The 21726-nt window shown below is 36.7% G+C and overlaps 2 protein-coding genes across 2 annotated transcripts in view; one reads left to right on the top strand and one right to left on the bottom strand.

Moving 5' to 3' along the window:
- The window catches only part of UTP6 (UTP6 small subunit processome component), a 46288-nt gene that overhangs the window by 22431 nt on the left and 2131 nt on the right, over positions 1 to 21726 (top strand). The window contains exons 11-18 of the mRNA XM_037809309.1: positions 5350 to 5534; positions 6152 to 6231; positions 6624 to 6701; positions 9673 to 9852; positions 11632 to 11712; positions 11913 to 12022; positions 12798 to 12864; positions 21413 to 21485. Coding sequence (XP_037665237.1) covers positions 5350 to 5534; positions 6152 to 6231; positions 6624 to 6701; positions 9673 to 9852; positions 11632 to 11712; positions 11913 to 12022; positions 12798 to 12864; positions 21413 to 21485 — 854 coding nt within the window. The remainder of the gene's footprint in view (positions 1 to 5349; positions 5535 to 6151; positions 6232 to 6623; positions 6702 to 9672; positions 9853 to 11631; positions 11713 to 11912; positions 12023 to 12797; positions 12865 to 21412; positions 21486 to 21726) is intronic.
- LOC119513859 (calmodulin-1) lies at positions 1901 to 3001 on the bottom strand. The gene has a single exon (XM_037809310.1). It carries the CDS (start codon positions 2939 to 2941, stop codon positions 2492 to 2494), a length of 450 nt encoding a protein of 149 aa, XP_037665238.1. The 5' UTR covers positions 2942 to 3001; the 3' UTR covers positions 1901 to 2491.

Raw genomic sequence — 21726 nt, 5'->3', positions numbered from 1 at the left:
TAGACCAGATGGGCCCAGGTCTCAGGAAGAAGGTATAATCAGTATCAAGTTTCTCTGAGGATGAGGCCCAGCAAATTGTCAGACTTTCCTGTGAGGCCTCTAGATGCTGTGCTTTTTCTGTCCTGCCCAGAAGGTGGCACTTGTCAGCCTGCACTCCCCACTGGCATAAAGAGGTGCTTTGCCTTTCTCAGTAGAACCTGTCCCTGCCAGGGGCTGAGAGTGTCAGAAGCCAAACTTAAGTTTCTGTTTTGTTTTTTTTCCCCTCAAGCCCTAGGGTCCAAGTTCTCTGAGGGGGGCAGCCACTTGCTCTGGATCCTGACTCCCCCTTTTCTTAGGGAAGATAAGGCCTTTAGGGTTTATCGTCTCATTTGACTTCTTCCTTTGTCTCTCTATCTTATCTCCACCCTTTCCTGGGTCAGCACTGATGAACTGAAAATGCCTGAGGCTTTCTCTAAGAGCTACTTAGAATGAGAGAAAAAAAAAAGGAAAAAAGAAAGAAATCCCCTTTTCAGAGCCAGTCTCCAGGACCCCAGTTACCAGTCAAGAACAGAGTTGGTTCCCGGTTCTATGTGCCACTTTTCTTGGCACACAGCTCTTTTTCAGTATTCTGAGCTCAATCAACTCCAAAAGCCTGTGTTTTTACTTGTTTATGTATTTTTTTTCCATCAGCCCTGCCTCCTGTCTGCTGAGAAAACCCACTGGGTTCCTTTCCTGCTTGTTCCACATTTATCTGTGCTTGTAGCTTCTATTCAGTACTCCAGATTTGTTAACTAAAACCGCAGTTGGAGCTTGGTTGAACTACCTTCCCTTCCTCCTAGTACACCGCTTCTTTTTTCTACAGGGAAGTGTTTCAGCTTAGCCTGCTGTGCTGCCAGGGGGCGCCAGCTCTGCTATTTGGGAGCTTTACTTACAGTTCTTATGCTGTGATCTCAGCTGTTACACCCATTCCAAACTGTTGTAAGAAGTGTGTCATATGCCCCCCAACAGTTGTTCCAGACTGTTTACTAGTTGTTCCTGGCTATAAGCTAGTTTTTCCAGAGGACTAACTAAATTGTATACCTCCCTATGCCGCCATCTTGCCCTGTTTCCCCTCCATATCAATTTGAGGATCAGCTTTTCTGTTTCTGCAAAACAGTCTGCTGGAATTTTGATAGGGATTGCATTGAGTTTAAATCACTTTTGACACTATTGAAATCTTAACAATATTGAGTCTTCCAATCCATGAACCTGGGATGTCTTTTCATTTAATTAGGTCTTTAATTTCTTTCAGCATTGTTTTGTAGTTTTCAGTGTACTGGTCTTTTACCTGTTTGCTTAAATTTATTCCTAGGTATTTTATTCTTTTAGATGGTATTGTAAATGGAATTGTTTTCTTGATTTCTTTTTCAGATTGTTCATTACTGGTATTTAGAAACCCAGCTAACTGCTTTGTATTTATCTTGGCTGAAATCGTTTATTAGTTCTAGTAGCTTTCTTGTGGTTTCTTTGGAATTTTCTCCATGTAGGATCATGCATCTGCAAACAGAAAGTTTTCTTTCTTCCTTTCCAATTTGGATGCCTTTTATTCCTTTCTCTTCCTTGATTGCTCTGGCTAGAACTTCCAGTACAATGTTGAATAACAGTGGTAATGGCGGGCAGCCTTTTTTTATTCGTGATCCTAAGGAGAAAACTTTCGGTCTTTCACCATTGAGTTTTATATTTGCTGTGGGTTTTTCATAAATGGCTTTTGAGAAATACCCATGTTGAGAAAGTTCCCTCTATTCCTAGTTTTCTGAGTGTTTTTATCATGAGAGGATATTAAATTTTGTCAAATGCCTTTTCTGCATCAATTTAGATGATCATGTTTTTTTTTTTTTTTTTTTTTTTTTTTTTTTTTTTTTTAAATTGTAATTTTTTTTTATTGGAAAACAAATATACAACTTGGAATGGATTTGAGGCAAATTGTGCCATAAGCAGATTTTCTTTAAGTGGCTAAACAAAGTTTAAAAAGCAAGTAACAATAAAAGAAAATGTTTCTGGTACAGGACCAGCAGTACAAAAAAATAGTGTACGAGTACCTGGATAATACACCCGTTTTGCAATAGTGCAACTTTAAGTACATATTGTTGACTGTCCATAGTCCACGCAGAGTTACAACTCCACACTTCAACAACAACATGCTGACAGTTTCTAAAGAAAACTACTTAAAAAAAGGCATAACCCAGATGTTCCCTCATTTGACCAACTCCATCTAAGTTTAGATGTGCAGAAGGGCTTAGATATATCCAGAGTAAGCCACATGCAACATGTTACTTGATCAATTTTCTAAAATAAGGTTTCAAGACAATGACAGTAAGATAAGGGAAGAAAACATGGAGGAATGAAATCCTAATTACTATACATGCATATTCTTTTGACAGTAAGGGGAAACCTTTTACAGATAAGTTACAAACAAAGAAAAGGCAAATAAACAATTTTGTACAAGAAATTTAACACATTCTGTACAATGTCTTCACTTTGCTGTCATCATTTGTACAAACTCTTCATAGTTTACTTGACCATCACCATCAATATCTGCTTCCCTAATCATTTCATCAACCTCTTCATCTGTTAACTTCTCTCCAAGGTTTGTCATCACATGGCGAAGCTCTGCTGCACTAATGTAGCCATTGCCATCTTTATCAAACACACGGAATGCTTCTCTAATTTCTTCTTCACTGTCTGTGTCTTTCATTTTCCTTGCCATCATTGTCAGAAATTCCGGAAAGTCAATTGTACCATTACCATCAGCATCTACTTCATTAATCATGTCCTGTAACTCTGCTTCTGTGGGATTTTGCCCAAGAGACCTCATTACAGTTCCCAGTTCCTTTGTTGTTATAGTTCCATCACCATCCTTGTCAAATAGTGAAAAAGCTTCTTTGAATTCTGCAATCTGCTCTTCAGTCAGTTGGTCAGCCATGCTGCAAGCGCTACCGGTCTCCGAGAAGCGATCACACAACCGTTCCACTCGCTAGCTCCACTCGGACTAATCCATGTTTTTTTTTTTAACTTCATTCTGATTGGTTTTCTTATGTTAAACCACCCTTGTACTCATGGTGTAAATCCCACTTGATCATGGTATATAATTCTTTTAATATACTATTGAATTCGATTTCCCAGTATTGATGAAGATTTTTGCATCTATGTTCATCAGGGATATTGGTCTGTAACTTTCTTTCCTAGTGCTGTCTTTAGCTGGCTTTGGTATCAAGGTAATGCTGGCTTCATAGAATGTGTTAGGAAGTAATCTCTCCTAGTTTCTGGAAGAGTTTGAGAGAGGTCGGTGTTAAATCTTTAAATGTTTAGTAGAATTCAGCAGTGAAACCAGCTGGTCCTGGAGTTTTCTTTCTTGGAAGGTTTTTATTACTGATTCAATTTCTTTACTTGTTATAGGTCTGTTGAGATTTTCTGTTTCTTTTTGTACTAGATTAGGTAATTTGTATGTTTCAAGGAATTTGTCCATTTTATCCAGTTTTTCTAATTTGTTGGCATATAATTGTTTAGAGAATCCTCTTAAAATCTTTTTTATTTCAGTGGGATCAGTAGTAATGTCCTCATTATTATTTCTGATTTTAGTCATTTGTGTCTTCTTTTTTTCTTCATCAGTCTAGCTAAACATTTTTCAGTTTTATTGATCATTTCAAAGAACATACTTTTGGTTTTGTTGATTTTCTCTAACATTTTTCTATATTTCATTTATCTCCATTCTCATCTTTGTTATTTCCTTCCTTGTGCTCACTTTGGGTTTAGTTTCCTTTTCTTTTTGTATTTCTTCTAGTTTTGATGTTAGATCTCTGATTTGAAATCATCTTTTTTAATGAAAGCATTTATAGCTATAAATTTCTCTTTCAGCGTTGCTTTTGTTATTTCTCATAAGTTTTGATATGTTGCATTTTCATTTTTATTTGCCTGGCATCAGCAAGCCAGACTAGGAGCCTGGGCTGAAGGCTCCTCTGCTGTCTGACATGTGGCTCCTCTGCAGGGAGTTTACCAGCTTCTTCCTCCAGCAATTCCATGGATGCTGCACATTGTTCCACTAGACCTCAGAGTTTTCAAATACCTCGGCAATATTGTGGGTTTGGTTCCAGACCACCACAGTAAAGTGCATATTGCAGTAAAGCGAGTCAAGCATATTTTTTGGTTTCCTAGTACATATAAAGTTATGTTTATGCTATACTGTAGTCTATGAAGTGTGCAATAACATTATCCCTAAAAAAATAATGTATATACCTGGATTGAAATGTGACACAGAGACATGAATTGCATACATGCTGTTGGAAAAATGGAGCTGATAGACTTGTGTGACATAGGGTTGCCACAAATGTTCAATTTTTTAAAAACACAGTATCTGCAAAGCACAGTAAAGTGAAGGGCAATAAAATCAGGTATGCCTGAATTTGATTCAGACAGTTTCTGCTAATTAAATTGTTGTTTTGGTGGAGGGACTGATTTCTGGAGCTTCCTACTTCGCCATTTTCCCACAATCCTCCTCCCTTTTGGTAGATTTTCTTTAAAGGTTTGAAGTTGAATATTTAGAAGGGGAAAAATAAGGTACCACACAAAGAACTTGGAAGAAAGATTAAATTTTAGTTCCATTGTATCATATTACCTAAGAGGAGAATGTCCCTGAGAAGTTGTTTGACTCACTCTTTGGCTTCCATTGGAATATAGTTTGTCTCTTATTCAATAACTAATGTATTCCAAGACTAATAGAAAAGCTACATCCTATTTATGGATATATATAGTTGATTGCTACAGGTTGTTGTATTCTTTAAGATCTGAGTTACATGGCTTGGGAATTATTTACAGCCTTCCTTGTACATACTTCTACTCCTGGGTAGCATCTCTAGCTTTCATGAGAGATGAACACAACTTGGATCAGTTTTCGCTTTGTTTATCTTCAGGGTTTAAGTAGAGGATTATGTTGTTGCTTGTGCTTTATCTTTGTGTCTATTGTAGAAAATGTAGAGTCTGGATATTATAATAAGGTTCTCCAGTGTTTATGGAGGCTTGTCTTGTCATAGATACGTGCTGATTTGACTTTGATCACTTGAAAGTTAATATTTGTTAACGATGTCTGAAACATTCTGAAACTCAATAAATGTTTGATGACTCTGACCCATTGACAAAATTCATACAAAAAGCATGAAAGTATCTGTAAGGACTGAGAACACAAAATTATTTGGAAGGCCTTTTGGCAAATAAATCTGATGGTAGTTAGAGGATTGTCCCATGTACATTTTTAGAGCACAGAGGAATGTCTCTTTGTTTGATATTTTGAGTTAGTCTCTTATCATAGGGATGGTGCCAGTAAGCCCTGTGTTTCAGCCTTCAGGCTCTACACACAGATGACCCTCTCACTTGGGATTATGTGGCACGGCGAGAATTAGAGATCGAGACCCAGCCCAGAGAAGAGCAACCTACTACAAAACAAGCGAAAGCAGCAGAGATGGACCGGAAGGAGGAGAGGTGCTATGCTGTATATGAAGAGGCAGTGAAGATTCTGCCCACAGGTGAACTTCACCAAGTCATGGTGTGGTTAAAAGTAATTATATTCATGAGTGTGAAACCGATGCTCCCATTCCCAATAGCAACATCGATATCAGGAATCTCTCTGTAGTGTAGATTGCAATGTGTCATACTCTCCAAATTGTTCTTTCTTTCTCTGATAGTGAAAGATGGCGCTTTTATGACTTTCCTTGATAGTAATGGTCTTTATGTTCAATTATTTGGGGAAATGATACCTAGGAAATAACTATTAAGACAATTCCTTAATTATCTTTTTTTATTTTTTGCCAAATGGCTTCTATTTGGTTAATAAATAAACCATTTTCTTTTCACCACTTAATTATCTTTTGATATAGATGTGCTTTTTATTTTGTAGTAGTGAAAACTAAAGGCAAAGTGGATATATAACATGGATAAGGCTTTAATTTTTATATTATGTCATTTCTCAGTTGTTTTTCCTTAATATTTTAGATGTTTGATTGGCTGTAATCAGAATAATTGATTTTCATGAGGCTAATTTAAACTCTCCCTTAGATTTATTTTTTCCTTTGAAGAAAAGATGTATGATTGTTGAAAAAACAAATTGATAATCTGATCAATATAATCTTTCTGACCTTTCCAGAAGCTATGTGGAAGTGTTACATCAACTTTTGCTTGGAAAGATTTACTAAGAAGACGAATAGTGAGTTTCTCAAAGGGAAGGTGAGGAGTTGTGGTACATTGATACAGGGGCTGACTAGAGAGTGACCGTTTTCTGAAGGAAGAACTGAAACACAGCTCTTTTGGGGTGTGGGACAACTTCCAAGAACTTCATGCTAACCATGAAGTGGATGACCTGTCATTCAGAATTTCTGTGTCTGTGTTTGTGTTATACTGGCAACTAAATTAGGAGGTGCTTTCCTCTTTACTTGGTTGTGCTTGGTATAGCTGTTCAACTTATCTGCTCCTAAGGCAAACCTCCATGGAGGGGCACCTAACTCAGCAATCCCTTCTGAATTCTCAGAAATATGTAAAACTGCTTTTGTTCATTGTCAGAGCCCAGAGGTCCCTACTACGGGTCTTTGTAATGAACAGTGGTATTTTTCTAATTTCAGAGGCTGGAAAGAACCATGATTGCATTCAGGAAGGCAAAGGAACTCAAACTTCTGCCTGAGTTTCAGTACAAGCAGTGGGTAAGAGCACAGAGAACACATTCACTACCATTTAAATACATTTTATTCCAGTTGTTCCATTCTGGTGTCATGTATATTAAATATATATTGTTATACGACTAAGCCTGTTTGGAAGTTTGAAATGGCAGATGTAGAGTGTATTTACATTTGTCTGTTAGTATTTGGTATATGCCAGAAACAAAATGTGTACCAGTAGAGGGAAGAATATAATAAAATGGGGAATAGTCAGAACAAATAGTGTTTCATCTTTTACTGACTGTCCAGTTAACCATTGGTACAATAAAGACAAATTAGACGTGTTCCTGTGTTTCAGAAGCTGACATTCCATAGTAAGAGACATATTAAACTATCATTACCCTGTGCTGTGGGTAAGGACTGTTATAGAGAACAGAATAATGTTGTGGGAATACATAGTTCTGAATTAGGTTTTACCACTTGATAGACAGGTGACGTGGGCAAACCACTTAACTTTTCTGAGTTTGTGTACTTGATTCTGAATAGTGGTAATGATCCTTGTCTTTGCTGCCTCACAAAGTTGTTGAGAGATTACATGAGATAATGAATGTGTTAATGTATTTAAATAGCTTTATGGTAGAGAAAGGGCAAAAATCTTTACATTTGTTGAGTGCCATCTATTTGTGTTAGTCTTACCTCTTTTGAGCCACACGTCATTACATAATTTTTGCATAATTGCAATGTCATGCTATTTTATGTTGTATTCTACTATTTTCACATTTTTTCCACACTTTCATTTGTTTCTGCATAATGCATATGCTTTATAGTAACCTGTTGTATTATTATACCAAGACCGAGGCACATTTCTCCTATTATTGTGGCATCTGTCTGGGAAAATTCTGGCCTTGGATGAGTTCAGAGGACTTCACTTGAACTATTGAATGCTGGCAAGACAGTTACACCCTGTAAAGTCATCTGGGTTTTGGGTGTTGCTTGGCAGTCCTGCCATTTTTCTATTATCTTTTTTCTTTTGCCATTCATCGCTCTGGCTATTTCGAACATCCTGCTTTCCTCACATCTCTGATACTTACCTTCCTAACTTGACCACCACGTCACTCATTTGGTGACTTTGCTTTTAATTAGAGTCCCTAAACATGCTGCCTGTAAACTTGAAATGCTTAGCTGATTCTCTACCATCCTTTCTCCAGATTATTTTCCACAGAATGCTCTTTTAAAAAATTGATTATTTTGTGGATTCCAGTTGTCCTTTGGATAAAGCCCAAACTTAAATTTGCCCCTTTCTATACATCCAGTTTCATATCTTCCTAATCTCTTGTCTATATCCTTACCTCCAGCCATTCTGAACTTGTATTTTCTTTTCATATCCATGCTGTCACATCTTTAGCCTCTTATAGTTTTTGGTTTGGAGAGCTTCTGTGTTTCTGGAGGTATCTGCTTTCACCTGGCTAGTGTCTGCTCCTTCTTCTTCCTTTTTTTAAAAATCCAGTTTTATTGAGATATATTCACATACCTTATAATTATCTACAGTGTACAATCAGTTGTTCACAGTACCATCATATAGTTGTGCATTCATCACCACAGTTTTTGAACATTTTCATTACTCCCCCCCCCCAAAAAAAAAGAATAAAAATATGAGTAAAAAAGATACCTAGAATATCTCATGCCTCTCATCCCCCCTATTAGTCATTTAATTTTTGTTCCCGTATTTCTACTCTTCTGTCCGTACACTGGATAAAGGGAGTGGGAGCCACAAGGTTTTCATAATCCCACAGTCACATCATGTGAGCTATATAGTTATACAGTAGTCTTCAAGAATCAAGGCTACTGGGTCACAGTTCAACAGTTTCAGGTATTTCCTTCTAGCCGTTCCAATATACTAAAAACTATAACGGGATATCCATATAATGCATAAGAATAATCTCCAGAATGACCTCTCAACTCCATTTGAGATCCCTCAGCCACTGAAACTTTATTTTGTTTAATTTCTCTTTCCCCTTTTGGTCAAGAAGGCTTTCTCAATTCCACCACGCCAGGTCCAGACTCATCCCTGGGAGTCATGTCCCATGTGGTGGGGAGGGCAGTGAGTTCACCTGCAGAGATGGCTTAGAGAGAGAGGCCACATCTGAGCCTGCTCCTTCTTAAGTCTTAGCTTAAATGGTGCTTCCTTTCTGGGAGTCCTTTTTTAGCACTTGCACAGACACTCTTGGGTTCTCCTGTTTTGTACTCTCCCATAGCATATAATTCCTTTTCTGTCATGATGCTTTTCAAACTTGGTCTCTCCTGCTGAACTGGAGGCTCTATGGGTGATAGGAACCTGATTTGCTTGTTATTGAATTTAGTGTCTAGCATATATGGTGTGTAAAAAAAAAGTTTGTTGAATGAATGGATGATATACTGCCATTTACTTGCTTTTTCACAATTTTGTAAAATTGGATTGATTTTATCCCCATCCCCTGGTTACAGTAGTATGGATAGTAGTGTTTTTGAACAGATAAGATTGCCTTACATTCATTTATTTCTTGGCTTATTGATTAAAGTAAATTTCCCAAGTTTAAGATATGAACACTCTTGTTACATAGTTTCAAATTACATTTCAGAAAAGTTATGCCAGTTTATAGTGTTTCCAACTCTGTTTGAATGCATGTACCTGTTTCCTTACCATCCCATAAATACTGGTTTTATCTTTGCTGATTTTTGTACTCTGGTCTAGTAGATGTGGGGTCTGGCATAATGAACTGTTTTAATTAATAATAACTTAACTTCCAGCCTAAATTATTTAGGCCTTCTGCTTTTCATATCTTCCCTGTTTTGATAGCTCTTGGAAATAGGAGCAGGGAAAGAAGGAGATTTCCAGACTTTGTGCCTAGCAGCCACAGTAAAAAGTTTAGTGGAAAGGCAGTTGAAATTATTGCCTAAAATGAGGTCTTTGTCCCATTTACATAGATAATTTGAGGTTTCAGTAATTAAATATCCAATGATCTTTTGTCTTATCTAGATTGACTTGTTGTTGCATCGTGACTACTATAAGGAGGCTCTGGAGGTGGCAGTAGCTGGAACTGAATTGTTTAGAGACTCTGTGACCATGTGGCAGATGAGGCTGCAGGTGCTAATTGAATCAAAGAGCACTGACATAGCCATGGCTGTTGAAGAAGCCTTTGTGTACCTGAAACCCCAGGTCTGTGAGTTGGGTCTTTTTATATTGCATTCTATTTAGGGAACCTTTTAAGACTTCAGCCAAAGCTGATTTGGAGTGTGTTTGTCTGATAAGAGCTCAAGCTAGAGTAGCATTTGTTCTCAAGTGGTGAAGGTTGAAGGATGAGGAGTAGAAGAATTTACTTCCATTTAATAACCTATTTCTAATCTTTTATTTGAAAATTGACTATATTCTATAAAATTTCCTATTCTTAGATATTTTATTTAATTTCTTTAATTAGAGAAGTTGTAGGTTTACAGAAAAATCATGTAAAAAATAACAGCATTCCTGTATCCCCCCATTACAAACACTTTGCATTAGCGTGGTACTTTTGTTACAATTGATGAACGAATAATTGTACAATTGTACTATTATACAATATCATATATAATTATAGTACCATTTTACTGTTAACTATTAATATTAATAGAATATTCTTAACTTGCCTCCAAAGTTGAATGTAGCCCAACTTTTTTTTTATTTAATTCAGTTTTATTGAGATATATTCCCATACCATACAGTCACCCATGGTGTACAATCAGCTGTTCATAGTACCTTCATATAGTGTGCATTCATCACCCCAATCTATTTTTTTTTTAAATTCAGTTTTAATGAGAGACATTCACATACCATACAATCATCCATGGTGTACAATCAACTGTTGACAATACCATCATATAGTTGTGCATTCATGACCCCAGTCTAATTTTGAACATTTTCCTTACACCAGAGAAAATAAGAATAAAAAATAAAAGTAAAAAAGAATACCCAAATCACCCCCACGTGCTATTTTCCATTTAGTATTTTTTCCCCATTTTTCTACTCATCTGTCCATACGCTAGATAAAAGGACTGCAATCCACAAGGCTTTCACAATCACATTGTCACCCCTTGTAAGCTGCACTGCTATACAATTGTCTTCAAGAGTCACGGCTACTGGGTTGCAGTTTGATAGTTTCAGGTATTTACTTCTAGCTACTCCAATACATTAAAACCTAAGAAGGGTCTTCTATATAGTGTGTAGGAATGTCCACCAGAGTGACCTCTCAACTCCATTTGAAATCTCTCAGCCAGTGAAACTTTATTTTGTTTCATTTCGCATCCCCCTTTTGGTCAAGAAGATGTTCTCAATCCCACGATGCTGGGTCCAGATTCATCCTTGCGAGTCACAGCCTGTGTTGCCAGGGAGATGTACACCTCTGGGAGAGTCAGATCCCACGTAGAGGGAGTGTAGCTCAACTTTTAAAGATACATTTATTTCTAAACCTTAAAGTTATAGCTTTGCAATTAAACTTTTTATTGGTAGGAAAAAAGTATACCAGAAGGTAAAGTGGGAAAAAATCTTAATTATTTTACTTCTCATTTGTTTGTGCCTCTGGGACATGAGTGAAGATCAGATAGACATTTTGGCCTAGATTAGTTAGTACTTTTATTGTGAGTTCTAGATAACAGAAGTTATAGCTGTGGGTCTGCTAGCTGTGGGCTGTTAATTCCTTAATTAACTAAAAGATAATTGATGATAATAACTATAGGCAGTATTTCGCAACAGAAGGGAACTAGAATTAACAGGAAAGTATTGTTCTGAGTGACTTGGCAGGAAGGGTGTCTCCTGTTGGGCAAGGGGAATTCTGGGTTGCCCAGAGGATAGACTGGGAATGAATCCATAAATTACATATTGATTATCTTAGGAAGAACCTGTAGTGATTAGTGTTCAGAGCATAGTGCTAAGTTGTCGTTTTCTAACACTTACTATTTTGAGCAGATTTGTCTGCCATTGTGGATCTCTTGGGCAGAGTGGAGTGAAGGTGCTAAAAGCCAAGAAGATACTGAAGCAATCTTTAAGGTATGGGCTTCATGCTAAGTCTGGTGGTGTTTGGGGTATGAATAGATAGGTTCACTAATTAACTAGGTTTGGGGTTATTTCTTCAGCAGGTGCTCCTAAAGTACTATTACTTGAGTGGCCTGGAGGGATTCTGTGAAAATTTGTTTTGATGTCTATACATTTCCTCATGCAGCTTATTTCTTTTCTCTTTTAAATTGTAGAAAGCTATCCTAGCTGTTACAGGTGCTGATTCGGTAACTCTGAAGGATAAGTACCTCAATTGGGCATATCGGAGTGGTGGCTACAAAAAGGCCAGGGCAGTGTTTAGAAGGTACTCACAAACTTTTATAGCTGTTGCTAGTCTCCCGCCCCAAACTCAGCCCCTCATATCCAGGTTATATGTGCTACAAATAGTAATGTTTTTTTTTCTTTTTTTGAACAATAAAAACAATTCATACCCATTGGGAAGATACTCCAAAAAAATAAAGATAACTGTAATCATTCATTGTAATCCTATCATCAAGAGAAAAAAACAGTGTTAATCTGTCATTTTTAAATCTATTTTTTTATATTGTTGACATTGTACTACAATCACAGTTTTGTATACCACTTTTATTGATAAACATTGGACTGGGCATTTTGCCCATTAACAAAAATTTCATAAATATCATTTATTAAAAATAGTTGTGTAGCATACCACCCTGTGGATGTACCCAAATTTATTTAGGCACAGTAATACTGCTTTGATAAACATATCTGTGCAACTACTATTTGTTCACATTAGGAATCATTTCCTTAGAATATATTCTTAGGAACTGAATTATTTTTTCTTTTTCCAGAAGACTTTGAGATGTAGTAGAGAGAACTTAAAACTCTGAAAGTGAGAAAGAAGAAAACAGAAAGAAAACTGGATAGGAGAAAGAGTTTAGTAATAGTTAAGAGTAACTCATTACAGATTTAAAGCATTGAGAGTGACTTGGAGTCAGGTCAAGTCCCTGCACTGAATTTTAACCACTGTTATGGAGGTATTGGCCTAGGTATTTTATATTTACGAGATATGAGGTCTTCTGTCATTGCGGAAGGTGACATTTCCCCCCTCTTTTTAGTTTACAGGAAAGCCGCCCATTTTCAGTTGATTTTTTTAGGAAAATGATCCAGTTTGAAAAGGAACAAGTAAGTATTCTGTCTGTGCATTTCTTGTTTGTGAAAGTGGGTTACTGGCTACTGATCTCTGGCAGCATTTTGTTATTTCAAAAGCTATTATTACAACACTGTAAATTTTTAGTCCCCTGGCTCAACCCTTATTTCATAAGTAGGGTTTAGGAATGATTAGAAGAGAAAGTATGTGTTTGGAAAATAGAAAACTCAGATGTCACCTCTTATAGAAAGCCGTTCCTGCCAGCCTGGGTGAGGTGCTGTTTCTTTGCTTCCACAGTGCCCTGTTTGTCTCTTGTATTGAGTTGTGAGGTGGATAGCAGGCACTCAATAACTGTTTTTTTGTGTTGTGAGTGAGGAGAAATACAGGAAAGTCTCAGTTAAAAAAAAGACAGAAATCCAAATGTACATAATAATACATCATGTTAGCACAACCAGTCACATTTATTTTTATTTTTGTTGTTTTCTTCAATTTTTATTTATATGTGGACATAATTTTGTACTGTTGTATTAATGGGCCTATGTGCCATGGGCCCATAGGTCCATTGGTTGTATTAATGGGCCTATGTGCCATGTAGGGGTGGAGGTTCTCTCTTTTTTTTAATTTAATATTATTTTGTAAGCATGTTACTATGTTTCTACATGGTTATGTATTTTAATGATTGTAGTATTATTCTTAAACTATAGTTTTCTTTCTTTTTTTTTAATTCAATTTTATTGAGATGTTTTCACATACTGTACAGTCATTCACAGAGTACAATCAGTTGTTCACAGTACCATTATATAGTTGTGCATTCATCACCACAATGTTTGAACATTTTCATTACCACACACAAAAAATAATTAGAATAAGAGTTAAAGTAAAACAGAACACCAAAACATCCCATACGCCCCATCCGTATTATTCATTTACCTTTTTTTTTAATTCATTTACTTTTTGTCCTCATTTTTCTATTCATCTGTCCATACACTGGATAAAGGAAGTGGGATCCACAAAGTTTTCACAATCACGTGGTCACACTGTGTAAGCTATGTAGTTAAACAATTGTCTTCAAGAATAAGGGCTACTGGGTAGCAGTTCAACAGTTTCAGGTATTTCCTTCAATACACTAAAAACTAAAAAGGGATATCTATAAAATGTGTAAGAATAACTTCCAGAATGACCTCTCAACTCCATTTGAGATCTCTCAGCCACCGAAACTTTATTTTGTTTCATTTCTCTTCCCCCTTTTGCTCAAGAAGACTTTCACAATCCCCTGGTGCCAGGTCCAGGCTCATCCCTGCGAGTCGTGTCCCACGTTGCCAAGGAGATTTACAACTCTGGGAGTCGTGTCCCACATAGGGAGGAGGGCAGTGAGTTTACCTGCAGAGATGGCTTAGAGAGATAGGCCACATTTGAGGAACAAAAGAGGTTCTCTGGGGGTGACTGTTGGGCAGAATTACAAGTAGGCTTAGCCTTTCCTTTGCAGTAACAAGCTTCATAAGGGCAAGCCCCAAGATCGAGGGCTTGGCCTTCTAAATTGGTAGCCCTCAATCCTTGTGAGAATATCATTAATTCCCCAAGTGGGGATATTTAGTATTTCTAAATTTTCTCCCAATCCCTCAAGGGCGCTTTGCAAATACATTTTTATTCTCTATCCACATTACTCTGGGATGTACTGGGGCTTCACACTAACCTGTACAAACCAACCAGATTTCCCTCCCTATTCAACATTCCATGTAATTATGTTGTTTGAATAAACTGACCATACAAGTTAAATTATATAGTGTGTTTAAAAATATAGATTTTGCCCCTAATAAACATCTCTTTCTTTGGTCTCACACAGAAGTTGAAGTTTTAGAAACACTGTCAATATTGTCTTTTACTCTTTAGTCTAATTTACCTTAGTCCTAACCAAGTCTATTTCATTCATATCTCTAACTGTAGTCTGATCTCTTTTCAGTCTCTTTAACATTTGCTGCATGGGGTAATGCTGACATTCATAGCCTCTAAACTCTGGCTCTGAGTCTCAGGTGTCACACAGATACCCAAGTTCCAGGGGCTGACCTGGTTATACACAAAGAGCTCAGCATCTCAGAATTTAGAAATAGCCATTACAACTCAGAAATAAATGTAACTGCTATTAAGAGCTTACAATCTAGGAACCTTTATGATAAGCCTTCCCCTGATAACCTGTGCTCTCAGACTCAATTCTCAGAGTTTGCACATTATAGTTAGTCCATATTAGTGAGGCATTATAATGTTTTTCTTTTCATTTCTGGTTTATTTCACCCAACATACTGTCCTCAATGTCCATTTACCTCATAACTTCACTCCTTCTTGTAGCAGGTCAGCATTGCACTGTGTGTGTACACCACAATTTGCCATTCTGCTCATCAGTTGATGTACCCTTAGGCCACCTCCATCCACTGCAAACCATGAATACTGACACCATAAACCCCACTGTGCAAATGTCCATTTGTGTCCCTCTTTTCAGTTTTTCCAAGTATATACCCAATAACCGAGTTGCAGGACCATATGGCAACCCCATTCTTAGCTTGCTGTGGAACCATCACACTGCCCTCCAGATGGGCTGCACCATTCTGCTTTCCTTAACTATTCCATTAACTATAAGTTGTTAGTTTTTTTGACAGACTGTTATAAGCATTTCTTTTACATGGTTTTATTTTTTTTTTCTTTTGAATTATTTTCTTGAGATAAATTTCTAAGATGAGGGATACTCATTCACTTTTTTTTAATCATACTTTTTTATTGTAGAATAACATGTATACATCAAAGTAGTAACTTTCCAAGTATAATTTAACAAGTAGTTAGCAAATTTCAAAGAAATGTTATGGGTTACAGTTCAATATATTTCAAAGTATGATTTAACAACTGGTTATATAGGAAATTTCCAAAAATTTATATAACATATACAAAAAGGTGATAACTTTCAAATTATAATTTAACAAGTAGTATAGAGCAAATTTCAAAGAATGCTATGGGTTACAGTTCTACCATTTCAATTCTTTCCTTCTAGCTATTTTAATACCCTAGCAACTAAGAAGAAGAAAATTATATAGACATTCAGTATTCATAATCCTTTGTTAAATTCCGTCTTGTCTGCTACCACTTCCTCTAGTTTAATCACTTTCCTGATCTTCAGGGATGTCTAGGCAGTGACAACCCTAACTTATTCTTGTTGAAAAGGGGTGTCAGCATTATGGGAAAAGGGGACACATCTGGTTGATGTTCTTGAAGGGGCTATTGACTCTGGGTTTTGGGACTTAGCTGGCATGGGAGTTCTCTGGAGGATTTAAGTTTCTGAAGAATAAACTTAGTGATGAAACTTTATAGAGTTTCAGTTAGGTATCTGGGTATTCTTTAGGGTTTTTGGGACTACTGTTGACTTGGGCTCATCATACTGTGGTCATTTGGCATATCTAGGTGAAGCTTGCTTAGGAGTAACCTCCAGAAGAGCCTCTTGACTCTATTTGAATTATCTTAGCCACTGAAACCTTATTTTGTTGCCTTTCTTTTCCCCCTTTTGGTCAAAAAGCATGCTCATTCCCAGAATCCGTGTCCCATGTCGCCAGGGAGACTCACTCATCTGGGGGGGTCTTGTCCCACATCAGGGGGAGGGTGATGAATTTATTTACTGAGTTGGGCTTAGAGAGAGAAAGTCCGCATTTGAGCCTCAAAAGAGGTTCTCTGTAGGTGACTTCTAGGCATAAATATAGATGGGCTTAGCTCAGTTTCACCAGAGCAAGCCTTAATATCGAGGGCTTCACTTATAAATTAGGGGTTCCTAAGTTCACATAGCATATGTTATGTCCAGAATGATCCGTCCATATCTCACATTATCATCACTTAGTTGTACAGTCTTCATCACTCTCCATTTTAAGTAATTCTCATGTCCCAAAACACCTCATAGCTCTTTTCAGCCCTTTATAATTTGTCCCTAGTATTTGCGTGGTATTAGTAGGATATTCCTATTAATTTATTCCTTAGTATGCAATAGGTAGATTTTTCCCAATTACCATTCTTTTGTCAACTCTCTGTTCTAGTGTCATACCTTAGAAGTGTATCATGCAAGCACCTTTCTATATTTGTGGTGCCAATCTGTGGGATACATGCCTTTAAACAACCCCTTTCAATCCTATTCACCTTCAATACAGCTCTGAATCCCATTAACAAACAATCACCACCTGTATCTATTCCCATACCTTTGAATTCACCATCATTAACATATTAGATTATCATTCCCCCTCACTATCTTCTATCACTAGGTCCACAATATTCTACATTATAAGTCATTGATTTTACGTTGTTCAGGGAGTTCATAGAAATGGTAACATACAATAGCTCTCCTTTTGCGTCTGATTATTTCACTCAGCATTATATCTTCAAGATTCGTCTATGTTGCCATATGTTTCAGGACCTTATTCCTTCTTACTGCTGCGTAGTATTCCATTGTATGTGTATACCACATTTTGTTTATCCACTTGTATGTTGAAGGACACTTGGATTGTTTTCATCTCTTGGCGATTGTGAACAGTGCTGCTATGAACATCCCTGTACAAATGTCTGTGTCAGTGCTTTCAAAGTAAAATTGCCAGATTGTAGGGTAATGCAATATCTAGTTTTCTGAGAAACTGCTAAACTGTCTTCCACAGTGGCTGTACCATTATACCTTCCCACCAGCAATGAATAAGAATTCTAATTTCTCCACATCCTCTCCAGCATTTATTGTTTCCTGTTTGTTTAAAGGTAGCCATTCTTACTGGTGTGAGATGGTATCTCATTGTGGTTTTGATTTGCATTTTCCTAATAGCTAGTGAAGATGAACATTTTTTTCCTGTGTTTTTTAGCCATTTGTATTTCCACTTTGGAAAAATACCTTTTTATATCTTTTGCCATTTTATAATTGGGCTGTTTATACTATTGTTGCTGAGTTATAGGATTTCTTTATATGTGCAGGTTATCAGTCTCTTATCAGATACATGGTTTCCAATATTTTCTCCCATTGGGTTGGCTGCCTTTTCACATTTTTGACAGTTTTTTGAGGCACAGAAGCTTTTGATTTTGAGGTGTTTTCATTTATCTATTTTTTCTTTTTTTGCTTGTGCTTTGGGTGTAAGGTCTAAGAAGCTACCTGCTATTACTAGATCCTGAAGATGTTTCCCTGTATTATCTGCTAAGAGTTTTATTGTGCTGTCTCTTATATTGAGGTCTTTGATCCACTTTGAATTAATTTTTGTATGTGGTGTAAAGTAGGGGTCCTCTTTCACTCCTTTGGTTATGGATATCTAGTTCTCCCAGCCCCATTTGCTGAAAAGACTGTTCTGTCCCAGTTCAGTGGATTTGGGGGTCTTATCAAAAATCAGTCAACCATATATGTGGGGGTCTATTTCTGAACTCTCAATTTGATTCCATTGATCAATATCTTTATCTTTGTGCCAATACCATGCTGTTTTCACTACTGTGGCTTTATAGTAGGCTTCAAAGTCAGGAAGTGTAAGTCCTTACTTCATTCTTCTTTTTTAGGATGTTGTTGGCAATTCGAGGCCCCTTTCCCTTCCAAATAAATTTGATAACTTGCTTTTCCAACTCTGCAAAGTAGGCTGTTGGAATTTTGATTGGAATCGCTTTGAATCTATAGATCAGATTGGGTAGAATTGATATCTTAATGACGTTTAGTCTTCCTATCCATGAGCAGGAATAGTTTTCTACCTATTTAGGCCCTTCTTTATTTCTTTTAGTAAGGTTTTGTAATTTTCTGAGTAGGGGTCTTTTCTGTTTTTGGTTAAGTTTATTCCTAGGTACTTGATTTTTTTAATTGCTATTGGAAATGGAATTTTTTTTTTGATTGTTCAGTTAGGTCATTACTCATGTATAGGAACATTATGAGTTATGTGCATTAATCTCATATCCCACCACTCTGCTGATTTTTTTTAGTTGCTCAAGTAGCTTTGTCATTGAATTCTCAGGATTTTCTAAATATAAGATCATATCATATGCAAATATTGAGACAGTTTTACTTCTTCCTTTCCAATTTGTATACCTTTTATTTCTTTGTCTTGGCAAATTGCTCTGGCTAGAAGTTCTTGCACAATGTTGAGTAATAGAGGTGAGAGTGGGCATCCTTGTCTCATTCCCCAGCTTAGAGGGAAGGCTTTCAGTCTCTCACAATTGAATACTGTGCTGGCTGTGGGTTTTTCATATATGCTCTTTATCATATTGAGGAATGTTCCCTCAGTTCCTACCTTTTGAAGTGTTTTTATCAAAAAGGGATGTTGAATTTTGTCAAATGCTTTTTCAGCCTCTATTGCAATGATCATTTGATTTTTCCCTTTCAATTTATTAATGTGTTGTATCACATTAATTGATTTTCTTATGTTGAGTCACCCTTGCATGTCAGGAATGAACCCCACTTGGTCGTGGTGTATAATTCTTTTCATGTTCCTTTGGATTTGATTTGCAAGTATTTTGTTTAGGATTTTTGCATCTATATTCCTTGGGGAGATTGGCTTATAGTTTTCCTTTTTTTGTAGTATCTTTATCTGGTTTCGGTATCAGAGTGATATTAGCGTCATAAAATGAGTTAGGTGTTGTTCCTTTTTCTTTAATTTTTTTTAAAGAGTTTGAGCAGGAATGTTGTCAATTCTTTTTGGAAAATTTGGTAAAATTCCCCTGTGAAGCCATCTGGCGCTGGGCTTTTATTTGTAAGTAGATTTTTGATGACTGATTGAATCTCTTTGCTTGTTACTGGTTTGTTGAGGTCTTTTCTTCTTGGGTCAGTCTACATTGTTGATGTGTTTCCAGGAAATTGTCTATTTCCTGAAAATTATCTAGCTTGTTGGCATACAATTGTTCATAGTATCCTCTTATGATTTTATTTTATTTTATTTCTTTGGGATCCATAGTAATTATCCCTTTTTCATTTCTGATTTTGTTTATTTGGGTCCTCTCTCTTTTTGACTTTGTTAGTCTAGCTAAGGCTCTATCTTCTTGATCTTCTCAAAGAAACCAAATTTCATTTTTTTTAATTCTTTCTATTTTTTTTTTTTTTCCAATGCATTTATTTCTGCTTTAATCTTTGTTATTTCTTTTCTTCTACTTGCTTTAGGGTTAGACTGCTGATCATTCTCTAGCCTCTTCAGTTCAGTTAGGTCTTTGGTTTTAATCTTGTTTTTTTTTTTTTTTTTTTTGGTTCTTGTCTTTTTTTTTTTTTTTAAATAAATTCAAAGTTATAGGAACAGTTGCAAAAACAATACTAACCCCATACACAGAACTCCATCATACCCTGACCCCCCTCCCCCGATAGCCCAATCCACCAACTTTAACATGCTGTCACATCGCTATTTCTTTCCCTCCCTCCCTCCCTATCTATCATCCATCATCTATTGCTCTGTCTTCTGAACATATGAGAGCTAGTTGCACACATCCTTGAACAAACACTATAATTCACATATATGCTTCCCATGAACAAGAACATTCTTTTATGCAATCCCATTAAGCACAGCTAAGAAGTACAAGAGATTCAACAATGATACAAAGCTTACATTCTATGTTTCCTTTTCCTTATGTCTCAACTGTGTCCCTTTGAGCCTCCTGTTCTCCATCCTCCAGTTCCATCCAGGTTCATCCTTGGCATTCAATTGTCATCTATTTAGACTGTCTTTTTTTTTTTCAGTTGTGGAAACATATATACAGCCTAAATCTTCCCATTCCACCCCCTCCCTAGCATCCCATTAGTGGGATTAATCATGTTTGGAATGTTGTAATGCTCTTTCCCACCATCCATTACTAGAAATTTCCCTTCACCTCAAACAGCAACCCTACACTCATTTCTTAACTCCCCATTGCCCCTTCCCCCATTTCTCTTAACCCATACTCTACTTTTCATCTCTATGGTCATATTCTCTGATAATTTCTTTGTGTTTACTGTGGGGCTTAAAATTAACCTCTTAAGTCCATAACAATCTTGTTTTTTTTAATCCCCATAGTTGCTCAAAGAGGTATTCTCCCTGTTTTACATGTGAGGAAACTGTCAAGGCCAGAGGGTTTAACAAACTTGCTGAAGATCGCTGAAGACCTTATAACTAGTATTTCTTGATACTTTGCCTAGATAAAAAAAAGTTTTAAGGTAGAAATAACTAGTATGTTTCAGAGCTCAGATACTCGAAGAAATCCTTGGCCATGGGAAGTAGAATCATCCCCATTTTAAATCTTTATTTAGATCCCGCTCATCCCTCAAGGCTCTCAAATTTTCTGTTGTCTGTGAAGCTGCCCATGTTCTCCCACTGAGGACTAAATAGGCTTTTCTTCATGCCACCATACCAAAGTGTTTTTATCATTGCTTAGCATTTACTTTGCTCTGGCGAGTAGTAGTACTAGTCGTTTGCATTAGACTTTTCTCAGGGTAAGTTGAGAGCCAAGCTTTGTTCATCTGAACCTCCTTTCCCCAACCCTCCTTCATGTACCTAACATGTGGTAGCAACATAATAATGTTGTTGAAATGAATCTGAGACATTATAAATTAGGCTTTTGAGACAAGATCATCTGATTATTATTTTTTTTTAGGAATCCTGCAAGATGGTGAATTTAAGAGAATATTATGAAAGGGCTTTGAGAGAGTTTGGATCTGTAGATTCTGGTAAGTAAACTTCAGTTATAGACACATGGGTCTGTTTGCATGTGCTGTCTTTTACGTATCAGTACCATTAGAACAATGTTTATTAACCTCTTTTGGGTCACAGTCCTCGTTAAGAATAAAATTATGTATCCTTTTCCTGCCTCCTCCCTCACTTTGTGCATAAATATTTGCATGCATAATTTTGCTTATAATTTTTGTGAGTTCACAAGCCTGAGGTTCCCTAGGTCTTCTATTTGGAACC

The sequence above is a fragment of the Choloepus didactylus genome, chromosome 18 (genome assembly GCF_015220235.1).
Source record: "Choloepus didactylus isolate mChoDid1 chromosome 18, mChoDid1.pri, whole genome shotgun sequence".
NCBI lineage: Eukaryota > Metazoa > Chordata > Mammalia > Pilosa > Megalonychidae > Choloepus > Choloepus didactylus.
The sequence above is the reverse complement of the archived record's forward strand: the minus strand, read 5'-3'. Positions and strand labels throughout refer to the sequence as shown.